Source organism: Gadus macrocephalus, chromosome 6, assembly GCF_031168955.1.
Source record: "Gadus macrocephalus chromosome 6, ASM3116895v1".
In the NCBI taxonomy this organism is placed as follows: domain Eukaryota; kingdom Metazoa; phylum Chordata; class Actinopteri; order Gadiformes; family Gadidae; genus Gadus; species Gadus macrocephalus.
Genome location: NC_082387.1, coordinates 6,191,980 through 6,212,433, shown reverse-complemented (window position 1 = coordinate 6,212,433; position 20,454 = coordinate 6,191,980). Strand labels below are relative to the sequence as shown.

At 47.1% G+C, this 20,454-nt stretch overlaps 2 protein-coding genes across 2 annotated transcripts in view; one reads left to right on the top strand and one right to left on the bottom strand.

Moving 5' to 3' along the window:
- Window positions 1-9,240, top strand: part of nacad (NAC alpha domain containing) — a 12,432-nt gene extending 3,192 nt beyond the window's left edge. The window contains exons 2-10 of the mRNA XM_060053666.1: window positions 22-434; window positions 596-5,936; window positions 6,389-6,631; window positions 7,513-7,601; window positions 7,717-7,785; window positions 7,893-8,039; window positions 8,351-8,488; window positions 8,584-8,706; window positions 9,102-9,240. Coding sequence (XP_059909649.1) covers window positions 22-434; window positions 596-5,936; window positions 6,389-6,631; window positions 7,513-7,601; window positions 7,717-7,785; window positions 7,893-8,039; window positions 8,351-8,488; window positions 8,584-8,706; window positions 9,102-9,116 — 6,578 coding nt within the window. The 3' untranslated portion in view covers window positions 9,117-9,240. The remainder of the gene's footprint in view (window positions 1-21; window positions 435-595; window positions 5,937-6,388; window positions 6,632-7,512; window positions 7,602-7,716; window positions 7,786-7,892; window positions 8,040-8,350; window positions 8,489-8,583; window positions 8,707-9,101) is intronic.
- A 644-nt stretch (window positions 9,241-9,884) lies between these two features.
- glipr2l (GLI pathogenesis-related 2, like) lies at window positions 9,885-20,389 on the bottom strand. Its single transcript, XM_060053668.1, has 5 exons — window positions 19,898-20,389; window positions 14,209-14,317; window positions 12,600-12,703; window positions 11,369-11,446; window positions 9,885-10,245 (listed from the first exon to the last, which is right to left on the bottom strand). Exons 1-5 carry the CDS (start codon window positions 19,908-19,910, stop codon window positions 10,070-10,072), a joined length of 480 nt encoding a protein of 159 aa, XP_059909651.1. The 5' UTR covers window positions 19,911-20,389; the 3' UTR covers window positions 9,885-10,069.
- Window positions 20,390-20,454: the final 65 nt, after the last annotated feature.

Here is a 20,454-nt window from a genome sequence, read left to right as displayed (position 1 = left end):
GTAACATGTGTTGTTTTTCAGACATGACGAGACATCCCTCCACTGACTCCATGCCTAGCGACAGTGGCTCCACTCCTAGCGACAGTGGCTCCACTCCTAGCGACAGTGGCTCCACTCCTAGCGACAGTGGCTCCACTCCTAGCGACAGTGGCTCCACTCCTAGCGACAGTGGCTCCACTCCTAGCGATAGTGTCTCCACCCCTAGCGACAGTGGTTCAAGCCCGTTTCCAAGAACTCCTCAGAAGCCACTCCCTATGTGCGACTCCCCTTTTGGGCCACGTCTACTTCGTGCCACTCCCGGTCACTCTGTGACCCTACGACCCCAGCCGGAGGGCTCTGACTATCGCCACAGCAACAAAGCCAGACTCTCCGGGAGGCTGGGGGGTCATGGGCCCTGTGGCCGCCACATACCTGGGAAGATGGAAAGAATCAAGGTGTGTGTGTGAGTGTGAGAGGAGGAGAAAGAGGTAGATACATGCATTCTCTTGTGTGTTTGGTCTCTCTTATCATATCTTATCAATGGGCTTTGTGAGATTTATTGTGTTTATATGTCAGGATATTTTACTTCAGCAACTTGTTTTTCACCTGCTCCCAGGTTCTGACTGGCTCTGAGGTGGAAAGTGACTACAAGGAGCCAGAAACCATGGTGACAAGGGTGGTAATGGGCCAGGAGACCTTGCTCAAGACGTCTGAGATCCAGAAAGGGAAAACTCAGGGGCCGTCTAGTTCACAAGCTATACCCCTGCCTGGAGTCCCAGATGCTGCAGCCCCTCAGATCACCCCAACGACAGACACCCAAATGGACACTGCAAAGAAAGAGAGCCAACGCCAGAGCCCAACGAGCGGGGAGGCTCAGCTAAAAGGGCCGGCGCAACCTCCAAACTCATTCCCTTCCCCTCTCCTCAAAACCCTCATCCCTGATCCCTCCTCATCCGCAGAATTCGTCACAGCCGGTGACATTTTGATAGACAACCCAGGGGAGGGATGCACCCCCTCTCAGAATGAAGTGCCTTCCGCCTCTTTTCCTGAGCTTGCCTATCCAGTGGTGTTGTCCTTTTCTGAGCCAGCTTATATTGTTGACCCACTAAGAGTGGGTGTGCCCACGTTCCTCGACCCTGATCCTTACTACACTGCCCCCTCCACTCCCATCAAGGCGACCGCCCGCCACTCCAACATGAAGCACCACTCTTACCCCGGCTCCCCTGTCTACCCCCTCTCCCCTGGCTCCCCCTCAGACAGCGAGGAGTTGTGCTCACCTCTCACCTCTCCCTCTGGCTCCTACGTCACAGCAGAAGGAGGTAGCTGGACCTCCTCCTACACCTCCTCCACGTCCCCTTCTCCCAACCTCCTGTTCACCGAGGAAGCCTCGGAGGCCCCCGCCTGCTTTGTGAGCTCCCTGTCAGAGATCGGCGACGAGGCCGGGGAGGAGCGCTCACGAGGACGCGCCGAGCGGGAGCAGGAGCATGAGAGAGGAGAAGCCTTCTGCTTGTACACATCTGAGATTTTTGGTAGGAGTTCTCGGTTATCAGACACAGTTATTCTGGAGGAGGAGGATGTGGGGAGAGGGGAGGAGGTGGGGAGAGGGGAGGAGGTCCAGGGGTCCAGTGGTTGCTCACATTCAGTGGTTTCTCACAGCCATTGGATGGTGGAGGACGTATCTCCTCGCAGGAGCAGTAGTGGGCGGAGCAGCGACTCCCAAGAGGATGTAGTCAGCTCGGAAGGATTGCTCTGTCTGCTGGAAGATGCTCATGTGAGACGCGCGGAGTACCCAGCTACCCTACCCCAGGAAGGCCTTGAGCTGCAACTAGAGGCTTGTGGGTCAGACGAACATTATTCATACATAGAGCAGTTAACCATGGTGAGGGTCAGGCAACTAGAGCAAGCCTCCGATGTCTTGGGCACTGACACAGATACCGCCACCCCTTGCTCTGCTAGTATCAGCCACAGCGCTCCCCTTCTCGAGGCCTTTGGTGACATTGAATCCAATTCTTCTATGCTCTTCCCAGGAGCCTACACTAATGATGAGTCCGATGAGGACAGGATGATTCCGGCCTCACTGCTGTCCTTCCCTCTTCACACAAGCCTTATCTTTCAGGCTGACTCCATGGAAATCACCCTCTTCCCAACAGAAGAGGAGACCGAAGTAGAAGAAGTGAAAAAAGACAATGAAGAAAAGGATGTGGATGCTTATGCTGCTGGCGAGGATGAAGCCGATGTTGAAGATGTTGACGACGATGACGATGATTCTGAAGAGGAAGAAGCTGCTGAGGCTAAGGTAGAGGAGAAGGTGGCAGAGGAGGAAGATGACGTGGATGTGGCTGAAGAGGAGTGTGATGGTAAAGCAGTGGAGGATCCAACAGAGGAAGACACATCTGCTTCTTTCCTTCATTCGTTATCGGAGACATCCATCAACGAGGGCCTGGATGAGTCATTTTGTTATCCAGATGACACAGATGACTCATTAGATTCTGCTTCATACAACGGCGAGGAGGATGAGCGCCTGTACAGTACAGAGAGGCATGCCCAGTCACCCGAGCCCAGATGTTTAGATGCAGTAAACTGCATTAACTTGCAACCAGAAGCTGGGCAACAGCCTGCCAGTGTTCCAGCTGAGCCCTTTGAGGGACAAATTTGCCCCAAACTATCTCATCACATGGAACCACCCCATAGCTCTGAACCTGTCCCTGATCAACCACCATCTTCTCACAGCCCAAGTGGAAGTGAAAGTGACATGGAGATCTCTTCTGGGCTGTCAGACTCCCTTAGCCAGCCTAAAGATGTCTGTGGTTCCACTCCTGTTGCCAACCCTCCTGTCGATTCTGCTTTATGTCATGAAGCTGCTCCTAATTCTGCTAATGTTTGTTTTCAAACTATTTCCTGCCCTTTGGTCACAGTTCAAAAGTATACAACAGAGCAACCCTATCGAAGTCTGGCTCTGGATATCAGACCAGAAGCAACTGTTACAGAGATAAAAGAGCAATCACTGCATGAAAACATTACGGCAGAGAGGGACCAGCAGAGAAGTGGTATGTCTGAGGAGGAGTCCACAGATGAACTCGAGGGAGACTCGTTTAAATTGCTCATCAAGCCTCGACATTCTCAGTTTAAAAGCAAACAATCTGCCAGGATAGCAAGACCTTTGTCATCCAAATCAGAGACTCAGAAAAGTCCCACATCTGTTAGGGCAGTAATAGCCATAAGTGTACCCATCGTGCAGACGGAGCATGGGGAGCTTGAGCTTGACCAACAAAATGGAAATGCTTTAGCTGAGGGTGTGAGTCTGATGGGCGAAAGTTCGGAGGGAACTAGCCTTTCTGTGAAAACAGGGTCGCCGACCGCCGCCACCAATGACTTGAATAAGGGTGTCCCTCTTCTTTCCTATCCCAAGGACCCAATTCCTAACCCCAGTAACATCCCCATATCTGCCTGCTCAGAGGTTGTTTCAGATCCACCGGACAACCTGGTCCTGAACCCCTGCCCCTGTGACTCGGCCCAGGAGAACCTGAGGGAGAACACGCTGAGTGCTGAGGAGGGTGGTACAGGAGCTCATGGTTCTCCACACACACCGCTCGCTATCTCGCCCAAGAGAGAGAACTCAGAGACCACCTCAGCAAGGGTGATGGACTCTGCAGCTGTGGCATGGGGTTCCGACTGCATGGGGCTGAGCTTAGGTCTGGGACTAGGGCCCGGGGCAACACTCGGGGCCTTTGGAGTTGTGGGGTCACTCTCTCTTTCTCTGGGGAAGAGCTATGAGCTAGAAGAGGCAGAGAGCCTGCTCATGTGCAACATAGAAGGACAGAGTACACAGATGGCAATGGCACCCGACCTACCCGACATTAACTCTGGAGAAAATGAGAATGATGGTGAAGGAGATAAAGATAACAACAGTGCTTTGTGGAAGAGAGAGGGGATGGCAGATGTGGAGCTCATAGATGAGGGAGCCCCTGAATCAAATTTGTCACACTGGAGATCAATCGAAGAGATATCAGAGGCAGGGGGTGGAGAGGATGGCAGCTCCAGATTCCTGGATGATAATGTCAGTAATCTAAACCCAGTCGATGAAGGAAAAAACAAAGATGCACAAGATCAGGGCAACACGTCGGCTTTCAATTCCTTAGAAATGCCAGTTAGTGGGACTTTGAATGCCTTGTCAGAGGAATTAAGGCCTCTGAACACGAGTGTCAGTGTGACTGAGTCCACTTCAAATATTCCACTCATTGATATGCCAACACCAAATGAAACACACGTGAACAGAAGGCCAATTGACAGCTTTTTAAACCTATCTGAAACAGAGGATGGTTGTGATAGTCCCTGTAACATTTCTGCACTGGGTTCTGACGTGTCTATTGTGGGCCAACTGCCCAGTTCACCAGAACTGATCGACTCTAGACGCCAAAATAATACAGTGTCCCCCTCAGCCTCTAAGGAGATTGATATCGCCCTTTCTCTGATTGGCGGATCCTTTGGTTCCTTCACTTCCAAACCAAAGTTAAATCAATCAAAACCTGCTAGGAGTTGTCAAGAAAATGCTTCATCAGTTTTGGGAAAGGATGAGGAGGAAAATATAGGGCCTCTGTTGAATCCAGTTGTAATAAAACTACAGTTGGAAGTCCAAAGAGAAGTAGATGTCAGTTGTTTGACTTCCAGTGATATCAACCAAACAAAGACTCAAAATGCCTTTGAAGATGGGGAGACTTGTGTCTATACATCAGGAGAGAGAGATAAGGTGGAATCCAAAAATGGAGAGAAAGAAAGGAAGAATGAGCTAGAGGGGGAGAAAGAGGTGATTGAGGAGAAAAGGGAGTGTGAAAATACAAGCAAAGATGGGGAGAAAATGGAGCAAAACAAGACAAAGAATGAAATGGAGAAACAGAAAAGAAAAAGCCAACAGAGGGCAGCAAATAAAGAGAAGGACAATGGGAATGTTTCCCCAGAAGATTTCGAGGCCTCTCAATGTAACACCCATCACGAGCCTTGTGCTGATCCACCAGTCAACACCAAGAATGGACAAAAAGGGAGGCAGGGCAAACACAAAGCATCCCAGCCAGCCACACATGCAGACACATGCTCCCAGGCCGGTCCTGTTCCACCGGAGTGTGTTGTTTCAGCAACATCAGCAGCTGGGGGCCAAACAAGGGGGCTTGCTCATTCTAAATCTAAGAAAGGACGTAAGCAAAACAAGATGTCCATGGCATCGGACAACAAGCAGACAGTACCTGCAAAAGTTGAAGCTGAAGGGAATCAGAACAGAACAGACCCTTCCAGCTCTAGTCCTGATGAGTGCATTTTTAGCCTTGGAAACAGCATATCTCCCATGCGTGCCCAAGACAAACTCCATGATTTAGCATCAAGGAACCACTCAATGCAGAAACAGGAAGTGCTTGATAACAGGCCATTACCGAGGGGAAGCCCCAAGGATATTAATGAAAATAACACTAGCAGCTCTACCACTCGGGCGCTCACATCCTCTTCCAGCCGTCTCTCTTCTTCACCACCACCTCTCTCTTCCTCCCATCGGCCATGCAGCTCCTTGCATCCAGAAGATGAGCTCAACACCCAGGAGTCCCATCACGGCCTCCCCTCATTGACTCAGAATGGAGATCAAATTCCTGTCAGTAACACCGGGGTTAACCTACCCTCTTGCCCTCCTCCAATTATTTACAACAAAAACAACAAGAACAACAACCTTCAAAAGCAAAGGCATTCCACACCAACAACATCTAGCAGTCCCAGTGTCTCTGCTGCCCCTTCTTCTGTTGCTCTTTCGCCTCTCAGTCTGTCCAAGCCCACCCAACAGTCTCCGTGTGGATATCTGGATCAGAAGGAGTTCTTTCTGCCTTCTCAAACCGGCCCGCCACCCCAGTCTGAGGGGGCTGCTCTGCCCGGTCACCTGGCCAGGCGTGCTGTGCCTTGGAGTGGAAGAGACACATACAGAGGTACATTCCACGCACAACGCTAAGAGAAAGGTTGTCTAATTATTGTTGCTGTGGTTTTTTCAATGGGTTCAATATCGCACCGACAGAATTGTATTACACAATGCAGTGATGTGACTTTTCATCAATTTAGTATGTTTTTTATTTTATTATTATTATTATTATTCCCATGGCATCACACTGCTCAACACTGCCAAATGCTTGTATTTTTGCTATGAAGGCCTTGAGTAGTTTAGATTGTAATTTTAGTAGTGCTTGTTAATTTAAATAGAGAATACATCTCTTCCGATTGACATAATCTGATTTATTGAAGGGTATGAAGATGTACCAGAAGTTATCTCATCCTCGATTTTTAAATATCAGCAGCGTATGTTTGTAGAAGATTTCTATATGCCCATGATAGGCCAAGTAATTCTTTGATGTTATACTGAGCTTTCTTCAAACCATTCTGCTAGGTTCCCGTCTTGTTATGGACACAGACAGTGAAGAGGACGTAGCTCTTCCTCAAGATCACAGAATCCAGGCCAAAGGGACTGCTGGAAGCCGGCATAGTTCAAGGCATAAAGAGTGTGAATCATCCAACCACATGGAAATTCAGCCCTTTTCTCAACAGTTGATTACAGACAGACAGCCTTGCTGTCCAATCAGCAGCCGACACAAGTTTTCAGAAGAAATCCTCCAGTCCTTCAAAAATAATTGTGAGTAGTTATATTAAGGTGACCTCCTGTGGGACAGAAGAGTGTCCCCCCCCCCACACACACACACAAACTGCTCTCTTCGTATGTTCTGTCTCCTCCCTGGATTTTAAATAACTCTTATCATGGACAATGTGTGCATGTCACTGCCTTATTAGACCTTCATGACTTGTTTCACATGTTAACTAGACAGTGCTAGTAAACTGCTTGGAAGCTATGCGTCAAGTTGCTCAAATGGTCCGCAAGACAATAACTCTCATCATCTTATCCTACAAATTCTTTGTGGGTGCTTGAGGATTGTACATGGTCATGGAAATACATGTATTCTATCTGCGCTGTGTGGACTGGCATAAACGTAGACCTGGACATAGTAGATGTTGATGTTCTTACATTGTGTGTCTGTGCGTCTGGATGTGTATGTCTGTTTTCATGTGCACGTGTGCGTGTGTGTGTTTGCATGTGTGTGTGTGTGTGTGTACACGCGTGAGCATGCGTGTGTGTATGTTTGTGTGTGTTTGCATGTGATTGTGTGTGTGTGTGTGTGTGTGTGTGTGTGTGTGTGTGTGTATATCTGTGTGTGTGTGTGTGTGTTTGTGTGTGTATGCCTGCGCATGTGTGTATGTGTGGGTGTGCCTTTGTGTGTGTGTGTGCCTTTGTGTGTGCGTGTGTGCGCGTGCGTGTGTATGCGTGCGCATGTTTATGCATGTGTGTGTACCCGTATTCGTGTGTGTGTGTGTGCGCATGTGTGTATATGTGTGTGTGCCTGTGTGTGCGCGCATGTGTGTTTTGTGTGTATATGTGTCTGTGTGGTTGTGTGTGTTTGTGTGTGTATGTATGTGTGTGTATGTGTGTGTCTTTGTGTTTGTGCATGCCGTGCACTATAGTGGGCTCCTGTAACGACTCAGAGACTGAAGGCTCGGTGCCAGAGCTGGAGGGTCCAGAGACGACGCCATGCAGACCCTCACAGCCCCAGGTCAGTCTGACCCACCAGCCAACTCTACCATGTCCCCCATCAGCATCCTAGGCTCAGCTCTGGGCTCTGGTAGCATTGTGATGGCCTCAAGTTTGTTCTTATCTGTGTGTTTCAGTCCATGTCCCCCATCGACGAAGGGTTAAACAGACCCAAACAGAGTCGCAGTGAGAAGAAGGCCCGCAAGGTTGGTCCACTAGAGGAGGACCTACGAACAAAGTGCATATTCCTGCTCTGATGCTGACACTAGGACCCGCTCACTGTCTCTGTACTTATCCTTTTCCTGGCTTTCAGGCCATGTCCAAGCTGGGTTTGAAGCCAGTTCATGGTGTGACCAGGATCACCATCAGGAAGTCTAAGAGCATCCTGTTTGTCATCAGCAGACCAGACGTGTTCAAAAGCCCGGCCTCTGACATCTACATCGTATTTGGAGAAGCCAAGGTTTGGCTGTCTGTCTGCATGTCTGTCTGTTCATCTTCCCGTATGTCTGTCTGTTTACCTCAATATCTTTCTCTCTCTCTCTCTCTATGTCTGTCTGTCTGTCTTTCTGCTCTTTCTCTCTTTCTGTCCGTCTGACTGTCTGTCTGTCTGTCTGTCTGTCTGTCTGTCTGTCTGTCTGTCTGTCTGTCTGTCTGTCTGTCTGTCTGTCTGTCTGTCTGTCTGTCTGTCTGTCTTTCTGCTCTTTCTCTCTGTCTGTCTGTCTGTCCATACTCAGTGAATAATCCCGGTGGTCTGTCTGTCCTCTGGTCCAGATTGAGGACCTGTCCCAGCAGGTCCATAAAGCTGCTGCTGAGAAGTTCAAGGTGCCTGTGTCCTCCTCCCCGCTGGCCCCCCCCGCCCCGCCCAGCGTGGCCATCAAGGAGGAGAGTGAGGAGGAAGAGGAGGAGGAGGTAGGGAGCCCCTCATTGGCCCCACAGGGTCTCAGCCTTGCGTCCCGTTTGCTCCTATTCTTCTGAGGGTCTGACCGGTGCTCTTCTGTGTTCAGGTGGACGCTGGAGGCCTGGAGCAGCGGGATATCGAGCTAGTCATGGCTCAGGCCAACGTGTCGCGGGCCAAGGCCATGCGCGCCCTGAAACACAACAACAACGACATTGTCAACGCTATCATGGTGAGGAGGGAGGAGCAGAGGGGGAGGAGAGGAGGAAGAGATGATGTTAGACACCGAACAACAACAATGATTCAGAGGAGAATCAGAGGAGGGCATTGATAAAGGACATCTGACAAATGATGCATATTCAGTCTGTAGTACTGAGCGAGGTCCACCAGGGGGCAGCAGTAGCTCATGGGATTTCTATTTGTGGCCTCATGCTCGGGCCATGATGCCTCGGGCCATGATGCCTCGGGCCATGATCGGGCATCAGGATGGCAGTCATTCTGAAGCAGCATTCTTCTGATGAATTACATTAGCTCACCTCACTTTAAGTATTTTGTATACTACCTTTATTGTTTTCGATGTATATCGATTAAGCCTCATATATGTCTCTTTGTTTCTTCTTTCTGCAGGAATTGACCATGTGAGTGGGTAGGATAGTGGGGGTCCTGAAGCCCCACTCTCCCCCTACTTAAGCCTAACGCCACTCCCCCTGTATCGCTGCTATGTTGCATCCTTAGTACCTGCTCAATAAAGTCTGTGAGAACCTGTTGGGCTGTTATTGATACAACCGCACAAATCCATCCTCCAACCACAATGTTATTTATCTCTCATATTAGCACCGTGTGCCTTGTCATCAACAGGTTTACAGTCATGTTAGTCTAGGAACAATCCTTTATATGTGCATCAGTGCATTTGTCCGAACGTCTGCGTTCTTTCAAGACTTGAGGTGCGTGGTTTTGCCTCAAGGGACCTTGTACTAAATATACTGGCTCGCCCACAAACCCAGTTAAATAATATTTGAAGCTTTTCCCTCATGCACAGAATCCCGAAGACATCAGCGTCTACAATCATGGCCGTTAACATCCAATAAGCTATGTCGGAATGAAATGTAGCAGAAACACGTGACACAAGGAGAAACATTTGTCAAAACAACGTCTTTATTGTATAAAGCAAGTTAAAATATTTAAACACGCACCTAGTAAGGTGCTTATTGGACAGGCTCTGCTTCAGAGCAGTGGCTTTCAGCATGGCTTTGATGAAGACAAATAGTCCTTATTCCTCAATGGCCACATTTTTCCTCCACTCGATGAAATCCTCTTTATACTTTTCTTATAATTCTAGCATATATGCATCTGGATGTTAAAAATACACGGTTCACTTAATGGTAAGTGATACAACAGACAAAACATTAGTGCATTTATCTTTCTACATTTTATTCACACATCAACACATTATCCACTGTTTGAAGTGCAGCTCGTTATCACATCCTAGGTGGCTTTCCTTCCCACTAAGGTTAGGTTAAGGGCAGGCAAACCTCCCTGATGCTGCCCTCTCTGTAGACCCGGGTAATCAGCCCGTTAAGGTGAAATGTAAGTCTTTAGGGGGTAGCTGTGGTAGTTTTGGCTGGCAAGACATTGCTGTCAAAGTGTCCCTTGTTGGTGACATTCCCTGCTGGGAAGTAGCGGGCCACCACAAAGGAAGAGCCGTCTGAGGCGGTGGCCTTGCCCACGCCCAGCTTGGTGGTGCTCTTCCAAACCATGGCTGTGAAGTGGCCTTAATGGAGTGAAGAGAAGAAACAGAGGAAGAGGTTGAAGGAAATCGCAGGCGGGTATTGGACTTGTTAATACATAGACGGTGGACGTGTTGATACAGGCAGAGAGGCTGATGAAATATAACTGACTAAGTGCACCATGGGATCCGCTTCCTTCCTTAAAATATTTACAGAGAACAAATCTCATCCAAACGTTTAACAGTAAGTTTCTTTACTGTACACACACACCCACACCCACACACACACACACACACACACACACACTTAAGACTTTTATTTATGTTCACATAGGACTGTTTATACTTAACATAAACAATTAGAAGATGCACAACTCTGGATGGTGTGCTCGGTCATGTTTCGGACAGAAAGATTCCATGCCATTTTCCTCTGCTTTCGGCAGAACCGTGAGACTAAACAGACTGTACGACTGCACATTGACTGGTTGATGCTTTATGAACCTTATTAACTACAGCCCCCCCAGGTCACCTGAAGCGTGTCCATGAGTCATACGGGCTGACTCATCGATGATGTGATCACATGACTCTTGCTCCACCCCCTCCCACCCCTCACCCCCCACCACAGGGACAGTTATGGCGCAGGAGAATACCCAGATCACAAGATAAGACCTGATCGTGCTTCAAACATGCAGCTTGGAGTGGCTGATTGACAGATACATGGACGAGAGGAGAGAGTAATAAGAGAGAGAGAGAGAGAATTTTTACACTGCCAAGCCGGTTCGGTCGCGGCTTGGCACACCCTGCAATGTCACTGTCTTGCCTGTATAAAACCGAGGGGGTATATTCCGCCTTTGTCACGGAGCCAGCATTCTTGCTTCATTGGAGTAGGCGGGACTACGCACAGAGATTAGACCTCTTTAGAATAATTAGCATACTCCGAATGTTTATTTATTTTTTTACACCCACTCGCATGTAAGAATGCATGAAAATCGATCCCCCAATATGTGCAGGGTTCGAGAGGGGAAATTTTGGTGCGCAGGACCATGCTGGGGAGAAGGCGGGTATAAGACAGGCATATTCGGCAGTTTCAAAACGACTAGAAGGAGACAGAGACAGAGAGAGAGAGAGAGCCGAGTGAGGGAGAGAGAGCCATGCAAGAGAGACTTACCAGTACCGGAAGAGAAACCAGGGTTGTTGAAGCTGTACTGTTTCACTTCATCATACCAGCGATCCGCCACATCCTTCCCTGCAGCTCACAGCACCGATAGCCAGAATCAGAGTCATGATGTGTAATGTACAGCAGATAACACACTGTCAATGCTATTTTAAGGTAGCCGGGAATGACACCAATCTGCCTTCCCATGAAACATTTCCACTAGACCCGTCCCGGGTGGGGCCAATCACAACAGTTTATTTAATATGGGGCTCTAATAGCTAGCTTTAATGCATGATGCCCTATGGGAGTGCCGTTGAGGCTTTTCATAAACAACTAAGATGACTGTCACTGATTACACTTTTGTTGCTCTGATTGGTTGTAAGTCTATCCAATTGCGTTGGATAGAACTATAGATCTGGATAGAATTGCTGGATAGAATTTCTGATGCAAAGTCATGTTTGTTTAAAGAGGCTGTAGGTAAGATATAAGACCACATTATTGAGTGAAATTAGTGATGAATGCCATCTGTTTACTATTAGGGAATTTTTCTTCGAAATATTCTGGTCCAAGGTAGCTATGTAGATGTTAGTCCCCTCCCAATAAATGTCTTTCCAATCAGGTAATCTCTTCCCTGGTTCGTTTGGGGAATCGTTCTTGTCTGCGAATCATATATGCGTGAAAAGCCTTCTAAATGCCAGAGAAACAGGGGGAGGGGACCATGTTGGTTTGTGAAGTGGTATCATGTGTCCATATCTCTGCAGTGAGTCATCAGAGAAGGGGAAACGGGTAACAGATGTTACTCTCACTCCCAGGGAGGAAGGGAGGAAGGCTGAGATGATTATGTTTTTATATCACCTATTTTAACTTAGCTGGCAGTTATTTCATACCTAAGACTAAGAAATATAGTGTTTGTTTGTTTGTGTGTGTACGCAAATGTGTGTGTGTGTGTGTTTATATCGCAAATGTGTGTGTGTGTGTGTGTGTGTGTGTGTGTGTGTGTGTGTGTGTGTGTGTGTATATCGCAAATGTGTCTGTGTATATTTCTCAAATGTGTGTGTATATCACAAATGTATGTTTGTGTGTGTGTGTATATATCGCAAGTGTGTGTGTATATCGCAACAGTGTGTGTGTGTGTGTGTGTGTGTGTGTGTGTGTGTGTGTGTGTGTGTGTGTGTGTGTGTGTGTGTGTGTGTGTGTGTGTGTGTGTGTGTGTGTGTGCGTGCGTGCGTGCGTGTGTGTGTACCAGGCTGATCATATGAGGCCCAGGCTAGGTTTTCTCCACAGCTCCCCCTGCTGGACTCCACGCTGTGCTTCAGTATGCGCGTGCTGGCCAGACTCTCAGCGTAGCTGGAGGAAGAGAAGAAGGCATTGTTTGTTTGTGTTATATTCCATGTGTTGTGTTTCTTTGTATTATTGATCATGTGTTTGGTTTGTTTGTGTTCATGACCATGTGTTGTGTTTGTTTTTCTTCTTGACCGTGTGTTGCCACTAACACCCACACCAACAATGGCACTGTGCTGCTCACTATACCTTCTTCTGCTTAAGCCTCAACCTTAACATTCTCAAGCCAAACAATGGAACTCATGACCGAATGCTATGACCTCAGGACCCCCACTAACAACCACCATGACTGTCACTCCCGCCCCCGCAGACACACAGACAGACACACTGAAAGACACAAAAACCTAGACACACAGAAACAAAAACCAACACACACACACACACACACACACACACACACACACACACACACACACACACACACACACACACACACACACACACACACACACACACACACACACACACACACACACACACACACACACACACACAGGATTGTCCTCAAGGATCAGCCTTAACCAGCTCCTCAGGACAGATTTGTGCGGTGCTGTTCGGTGACCCCACACGGTTTACCATTTATTGTGATTATATATGAGGCAAAAGTGTGTTTAATTTGCCTGACCACCTTGCTTTTCCTGATCTTTACTTTGGAAATAGCAAGAGCCATGGGAGGCAAGGAGAATACAATAATTATCAAATAAAACCTTGCAATGCGCTTGTCACCCTTTGAGCACCCTGATCAAACATCTAATTTGAGGGATGGTGACGCTGTTCATCTGTTCGTAGCGGCGCTCTGCGGCTCCCACATGCTAATTAAAGCTGCTCAGCATAGCATGTTAATCAGCCCACTTGGCCGCATTCCAGTCCATCAGGTACCCCAACAACACCTCTCTCTTCCCTTTTCCTTGAGTAAGTATTCTATGGTGTTGGAGATATTGACAACCCCCACACACTCATCACGTTGATAATTAGTGACAACAAACAAATAGTGAGCGTAGGCTGTCATCATATCATCTGGTTATACATCCCCTCCTCTGAGTCATCCCACAGGACTGGAGGCCTTTGGGCTCTGTCTGTCCCTCCCACTCTCATCCCTCATCCCTTTGACAGGCGAGCGAGGAGACAACTGGCTGCTGAAGGTGCAGCGTATCTGGTGTAACTGTGTGTGTGTGTGTGTGTGTGTGTGTGTGTGTGTGTGTGTGTGTGTGTGTGTTGGTGTGTGTCAGTGTGTGCGCGTGTATTTGTGTGTGTTGGTGTGTGTTTCAGTGCGTGCCTGAGTGTGTGTCTGTGTGTGTGTGTGTTGGTTTGTTTGTCATTGCGTGGGCGTTTGTGTGTGTCTTGGTGCGTGTGTCAGTGTTAGTGCATGTGCGTGTGTGTCAGTGCGTGCGAGCGTGTGTGTTTGTGTTGGTGTATGTGTCAGCGCATGTGTGTGGGTGTCAGTGTGTGTGCGTGTTGGTGTGTGTGTCAGTGCATGTGTGTGCGTGCGTGCGTGCGGAGGATGTCCCCACCGGGCAGCCTCTCTGCTCAGCTTGCTGCTCAGCTTCAGTGGGGGGGCCTGGTGGCTCCTCCTGTACTCATTATGGCTCCTCAACACCTCCTCCGCAAACTGCTTTGAGACTGAGAGAGATATGGATAGAGAGACACAGAGAGATAGAGAGAGAGGGAGATATCGATAAGGAGACACAGAGAGAGGGAGATATGGATAGAGAGACACAGAGAGATAGAGAGAGGGAGATATGGATAGAGAGACACATAGAGATAGAGAAAGGGAACATGAATAGAGAGACACAAAGAGATAGGGAGATATGGATAGAGAGACTCAGAGAGAGAGATATGGATAGAGACACAGGGAGATAAAGAAAGGGAGACATGAATAGAGACACAGAGAGATAGAGAGAGATGGATAGGGAGACACAGGGAGAGGAAGATATGAATAGAGACACAGAGAGAGGGAGATATAGATATAGAGACAGAGAGAGAGAGATAGATATAGAGACAGAGAGAGAGAGAAAGGGAGACATGGATAGAGACACAGAGAGATAGAGAGAGGGAGACATGGATAGAGAGACACAGAGAGATATACATAGAGAGTTATGGATAGAGAGATAGAGAGAGGGAGATATGGATAGAAAGAGAGAGATATAGTTTGAGGGAGCTGTATAAGTATAAACATTACAGTAAGAGAACGAGCACGTTAATCAATGACAAATCCCAAACCATAAACTTGAGTGTCCAGTTGCAACCAGCTGAACAAGCCCTCTCTGAACGATGGTTAAAGGAGACATATTATGGTGTTTTCCCAACAAGTAAACATAGTATTTGGGTTCCAGAAAACATGTTTTTGAAGCTGTTTGCTGGAAATAGCTTTTAGGAAAAATAATCTTGCCTACCGCCATTCCCCTCTGTTTCAGTCCCTTCAGAATGCGCTGTTTCTAGTGTCTGTAGCTTTAATGCAAATGAGCTACTGCGCATTGACCAATGAGCTGTCAGAGAGAACCACAGCATGGAGGAGAAGTGATTGTTGCCATTTGCGGACTCCTGGGCCTCGTTTCCCGATAAAGATTGATCGACGCTCGTACGATCATTCTCACGATGGTTCTTGCGAACCATCGTACATTTTTTGGAGCGTTTCCCGAAACTCCTCTTAACATGAACGTGCGTGCACTGAACTAACGACGTTCGTAGGATTGTAACTGTCCATTGATACGCTCCTGAAATGGGCTCTGGAGGAGGAGGCGACTCAGGAATGTTGCAGGAAAATGGGGTTAAAAAGGGTTAAAATATCTCCCCATCAAGGCCAACAGCAGAGCAGCCTATGAAAAGAATAGACTGCAATAATATGAATGCTAAAGATATTAAAACACAATTGATTAGGCCTAGGCCGACATATGCTATATCAGCCATTAGGGATGGGCATTCGATTAAGTTGTCTTAGTCGATCGTCGGGAGAATTAACGATCAATTAGTCGATTAATCGTTAATATTTTACATTAAAATTTAAAAAATTATATATATTCAAAATGAAATGAAAATACAAATGCAGCGTGTTTTCCTCATTGGGATCTTTATTACTAGGTGAACAACTCAGTTGAACCAGATCCGTTCAATAGTTATGCGCTACTCTGCTCTAAGCAACGGAGCATGCAGCTCGAAGCTGGTGCTCATAAACATAACTAAAAATAAACACAACCCTAGTTTCTTCCCAAAATAACAACAATAATAATATCAAAAAAACAATCATGTTATAACTTAACCAACCAGTCTACGGATTTTTGTTCAGAAAGATGAGCATGTTGACATGCTCTGGGGTCAGACGCGACCATAGCCTGGTGACCGTTAGTCTAGCCGCCGAAAACACCCGCTCTGAGGGGACCGACGTTGCCGTGATGCACAAATACCTCCGTGCTAACTTGGCAAGGCGGGGGAACAACTTTCCACAATCCAGGGGCTCAGAAAGTTCTTTATTTCTGCTTCGATGCTAACCTCGCCTTTAGTGGTAGGCTATAGTGCTCCCCAAGAAGTCACTTTTTAAATCATAATGGTCCCACCAGACCAGACTTCGCCGTGGCCTCGTCCGCTTCATGATTACATCGCCGTGTTCCAATATCCATACTATCCGTACTTACTAGTCTAAGTTTGAGTACGTAGGGCGTTCCGATTCAGATCGGGCGAAAATAACTGTACTGAAAACAGTCAAATCGCGAAGTGTGTGGCGATGTACACTTTTCGTACTCAACGGCAGCCATCTTAGCTACGTAGCGGAAGAGGGCGGAGCCAGGCTGAGACAAAGTCGACGCATTTTCCACATAGCCTGCATTAATAGTCATTTTGTAGTTTTTATAGCTTTTTATAGCTGCTAGGTGTAAAGAGTTCACCGTTCAAAGCGGGATGTTCATTGCGGGGGAGGAGCCTCAAATGTAAATATTGCCCCCGTGTGGTAAAATGTTTAATTGCACACTGCATTAGTTTAATCGATGAAAAATGTACGTAATCTACGAAATTCTGAACGATCAATTAGTCGATCGTCGATTAATCATGCCCATCCCTAGGCCATAATCCTGAACGCACTTCGCGTTCATTTTCCCCCCTGAAATAATTCCATATTACAAAAATCAAAAATAGCTTGTGGGACAACTACATTTATCTTAATGTGCTGATTTCTGAAAAATGCTTTACGCAGCACAGAGAGCCGACTCTAGTCTAGAATCTCTAAAAATGCAACATTCCATTAATTCATCATCATTCAAACTGGCTGGGCATTGACACAGGGCTATTGCTGAACTGCTAAGGAGAGCTTGGTCTAGATCCTGCCTGTATTGTTGGGCAGGATGATGTATAGGCCTTTTTAAACTGCCAAGCCGGATTGTTCGCAGGTTCGCAGGTCTTTGTTTAAAGGACATATTATATCACCAGGTGTGAGTGTGAATAGCCTTACGAGCCGTTTAAAAAATCAGCCACATATGACATCACTAGTGGGCGTGTCCACCTAGATCTGTGCTGGATAGATCAGTCTACCAGCCTTCCCAGTGGACTGAAGTATACGTTGCTCATCTATCCAGCACAGATCTAGGTGGACACGCCCACTAGTGATGTCATATGGGGCAGATTTTCCTTCTCTCACATGATCAGCAGATCGCGGATATCCCTTTCTCGCCAGTTAGAACTGTTCATGATGATATTGCTGCGCGTTGTCTCTGTAGAGACCGTGCAGCAACACCCCCCCCCCGGAACCGCAGAGACGTCGCATTTACATCAGAATGAAATCTAATAAACCGCAAATGTGTGTAGGTTCCGGGAAGGGAAATTGAGGTGCTAGCTCAAGCACGCAACTTACCTCGGGCAGTGTAAACGAGCGGACCGTGCCGCAAAAAAAGCGTGCATACGACAGCATATTTGGCAGTGTAAAAACGGCTAGCACCCTACGATTACCCCTGTTGTCCTGATGCTGTCCATGCTTTTGGCAAACGGTGCGAAAACTGACGAAAACTGCACTTCATGAACCACTTAGGTTAACGATGGCTTCGGGAAACGGGGCCCTGGAGCTCTATATCTATCTAATATAATAATCATAATAATATTATTATTATATAATATATAGGTATTTATATAATATTATATCTTACATCACAGCCAAAAGCTATGTGCGCCTCGGATGATATTATGAATCATAAAGACTGCGTCTGACGTCTCTGGTACTTCCACAACAAGTATAGACTCGTAGTGGGGGTTATCTAGACCATGGTTGAGAAGAATTGGGGGAAAGAAACTTTGGACTTGACTCTCTGAAGTCCATATTGAACTGTGACATGGAGGACAAAGGGATTGTACTCCCGGAGCTGAGCTGCCGGACTGCCGCCGAGCTCCCCTCGCCAGAGCTGCCGCCGGAGCTGCCGCCGAGCTCCCCTCGCCGGAGCTGCCGCCGGAGCTGCCGCCGGGCTGGAGCTTTTGGCGGCAGTCCGGAGCTGCTGGACTGGAGCTGTCGGCGGCAGAAGCAGGGATATGCCGCCGAGCTCAGCGGCAGTCCGGCAGCTCAGCTCCGGGAGTACAATCCCTTCCAATATCCATACTATCCGTACTTGCTTTGCTTTAAACACTTTTGACGAATATGTGAATTGAATGCAGAACCTTTGAGTGTTTTAGAATACATTTACAGTTAAAAATGAGTGTAATGTAAAATGTAAAATAAATAACTAACTCCCAATGTGCTGCGCTCGTGAGCAGTGACTAACACGTGCGTGCTGAGCAGTATGGTCTCACCGTTAGAGTCTACAGTATAACAAATTAACATGGCCTGGGACCTAAAGAAAAACAGGCACAACATGCTCAAACAACGCGTCTTGTGTACATTGGTGAGGTGAGCGCGCAGCTGCCTGAGCGAGCGTGCTTTCATGTTGTACGGTAAAATTCAATCTCCACTTTTTTACTCCCGCTAAAGTTGTTAGTTAGCAAGGCGAGTAGGAGCGCAATCTGCAGGATACTAAGCGCAATAACATTTAAAAAAAAAATTAGAATAATCGGTTGTAATCTGCGTCTTTTTGGCAGATGTTGATTATTTTCAAAAAGGCTATAATCAGCCGATTAAATCGGCAGGCCGATGAATCGGTCGGGCCCTAATACATATCTCACTCAAAAATCATGTACAGACTTTTGTCAAAGTTTGTATGCGTGTGGGAGCACCAGAGACCCAAAACAACACCCCAAATCCCAGGAAAAGTGTTGTTTTCATAATATGTTCCCTTTAATCATCGGCCTGGTGTCCCGCTTTACGCTGGACTATACAGCAGCTTCATCCCTTTATCACATGTCAAGACAATGTCTCACATTTTGTTTGGCTCTAGGTTTCAAAAGTCTAACCACCTCAGGACCGACACCCTTTCTAAAAAGAGGCTTTTATCTGCGCTGTGAAGAAGGCCGAACATGCTGTTATCTTCGGGCTGTGTTTGAACAAAACTGTGCACGTGTGGGTCAAGTCCCCTTCTTTGCGACCTGCGATGCTACACCAAACACGAAAAGAGCGCAAGTCACAACAGAGTCTCAGCGATGCAGATTTAGGTGGAAACTACCACAAAGAAAGAAAATGCAGCTCAAAAAAAGCAACCTTATGTTTCTTTTTCCATTAGAAAGGCAGATAAAAATTTCAGCGATACTGACATCTCAGTATCGGTAATGTGTCCAAAACAATCGTACACTTTACCACACATTTGGTTTGTTGAGATCTGGTCACCCTGGATAAGCATCCCCACACACACACACACACACACACACACACACACACACACACACACACACACACACACACACACACACACACACAGTGTTGATATGGTTACAACTTGATGACAAAGCATGTCATGTACAACCAGTTCCCGCAGTGCCTATCACTCACTGGGCTGTTGGTCATCTGTCGCACTGGGCATAATGGGACCATTCACTGGGTCAGACAGTCAAGCCATTGGCAATACAGTTGAGCGGCAGTTTGTGTTTTAAACTGTATGCAAATGTGACGTTGAGGACTAGGAACCACTGAAAGCAAGTATTCACAGATTACTTGCCCAAACTATTAAACATAAAAATATAAAAAAGGTCCACCGTAACTTTTACTTTCGTTGTCTGAGAATCTAGAGAGACAGGCGACAGGTCAAATTTCTGTCTTAAGGCAAAGTTTATGATTGAGTTAAAGTTGCAATTGACACTTACCTGACTTTCCCATAGTGCTGACACAGAAATGCTCCTGGTGGTACAGTAATGAGTTTAGTATTGGATCAAGCAATCCTCCTCCACCTGGTTATTTACTCTTGTGTCTTTCGTTTCCTTTGCTTTCTATCTCTCTATCTTTCAGTCGAGGTTTCTGCCAGCTGGCACCTTTTCCTCAGCAGCTGCCAGTGGCTATCGTCTTGTGTAAGCTGTCTTCTCTGTTGCCTTCCTATCCCCTCAAGCTGAAACTTTACTACAGCTCTGCTAACTTCCTGTAGAGCTCTAATTCTACTCCAGGCATAATATTTGCCAATGAGATGCCACCCTTTCTCAAGGCTCTCCCTGTGTACTCCTCACATTGCCTGCATCCAACCCCAGCATTACAAAACGATCTTCTTGCTTCTCTGTCACGGTCACACACACTAACAGAATCACAAACCCTCTTCAACCCCTACATTCCTACTAATGAAACCTGCACTGCAGTCAGTTGGCCTGATGACATCATCACTATGTGACACGTGCCCTTATATGGTCCTAATAATCTTGGTAACCATGGAAAA

Coding starts and splice junctions, on each gene's coding strand:
- glipr2l (XM_060053668.1), bottom strand. Junction 12,704..14,208: donor CTGAGCAGAGAGGCTGCCCG/GTGGGGACATCC, acceptor CTCTTCCTCCAG/CTACGCTGAGAGTCTGGCCA. Junction 11,447..12,599: donor GGCCTCATATGATCAGCCTG/GTACACACACAC, acceptor TGTGAGCTGCAG/GGAAGGATGTGGCGGATCGC.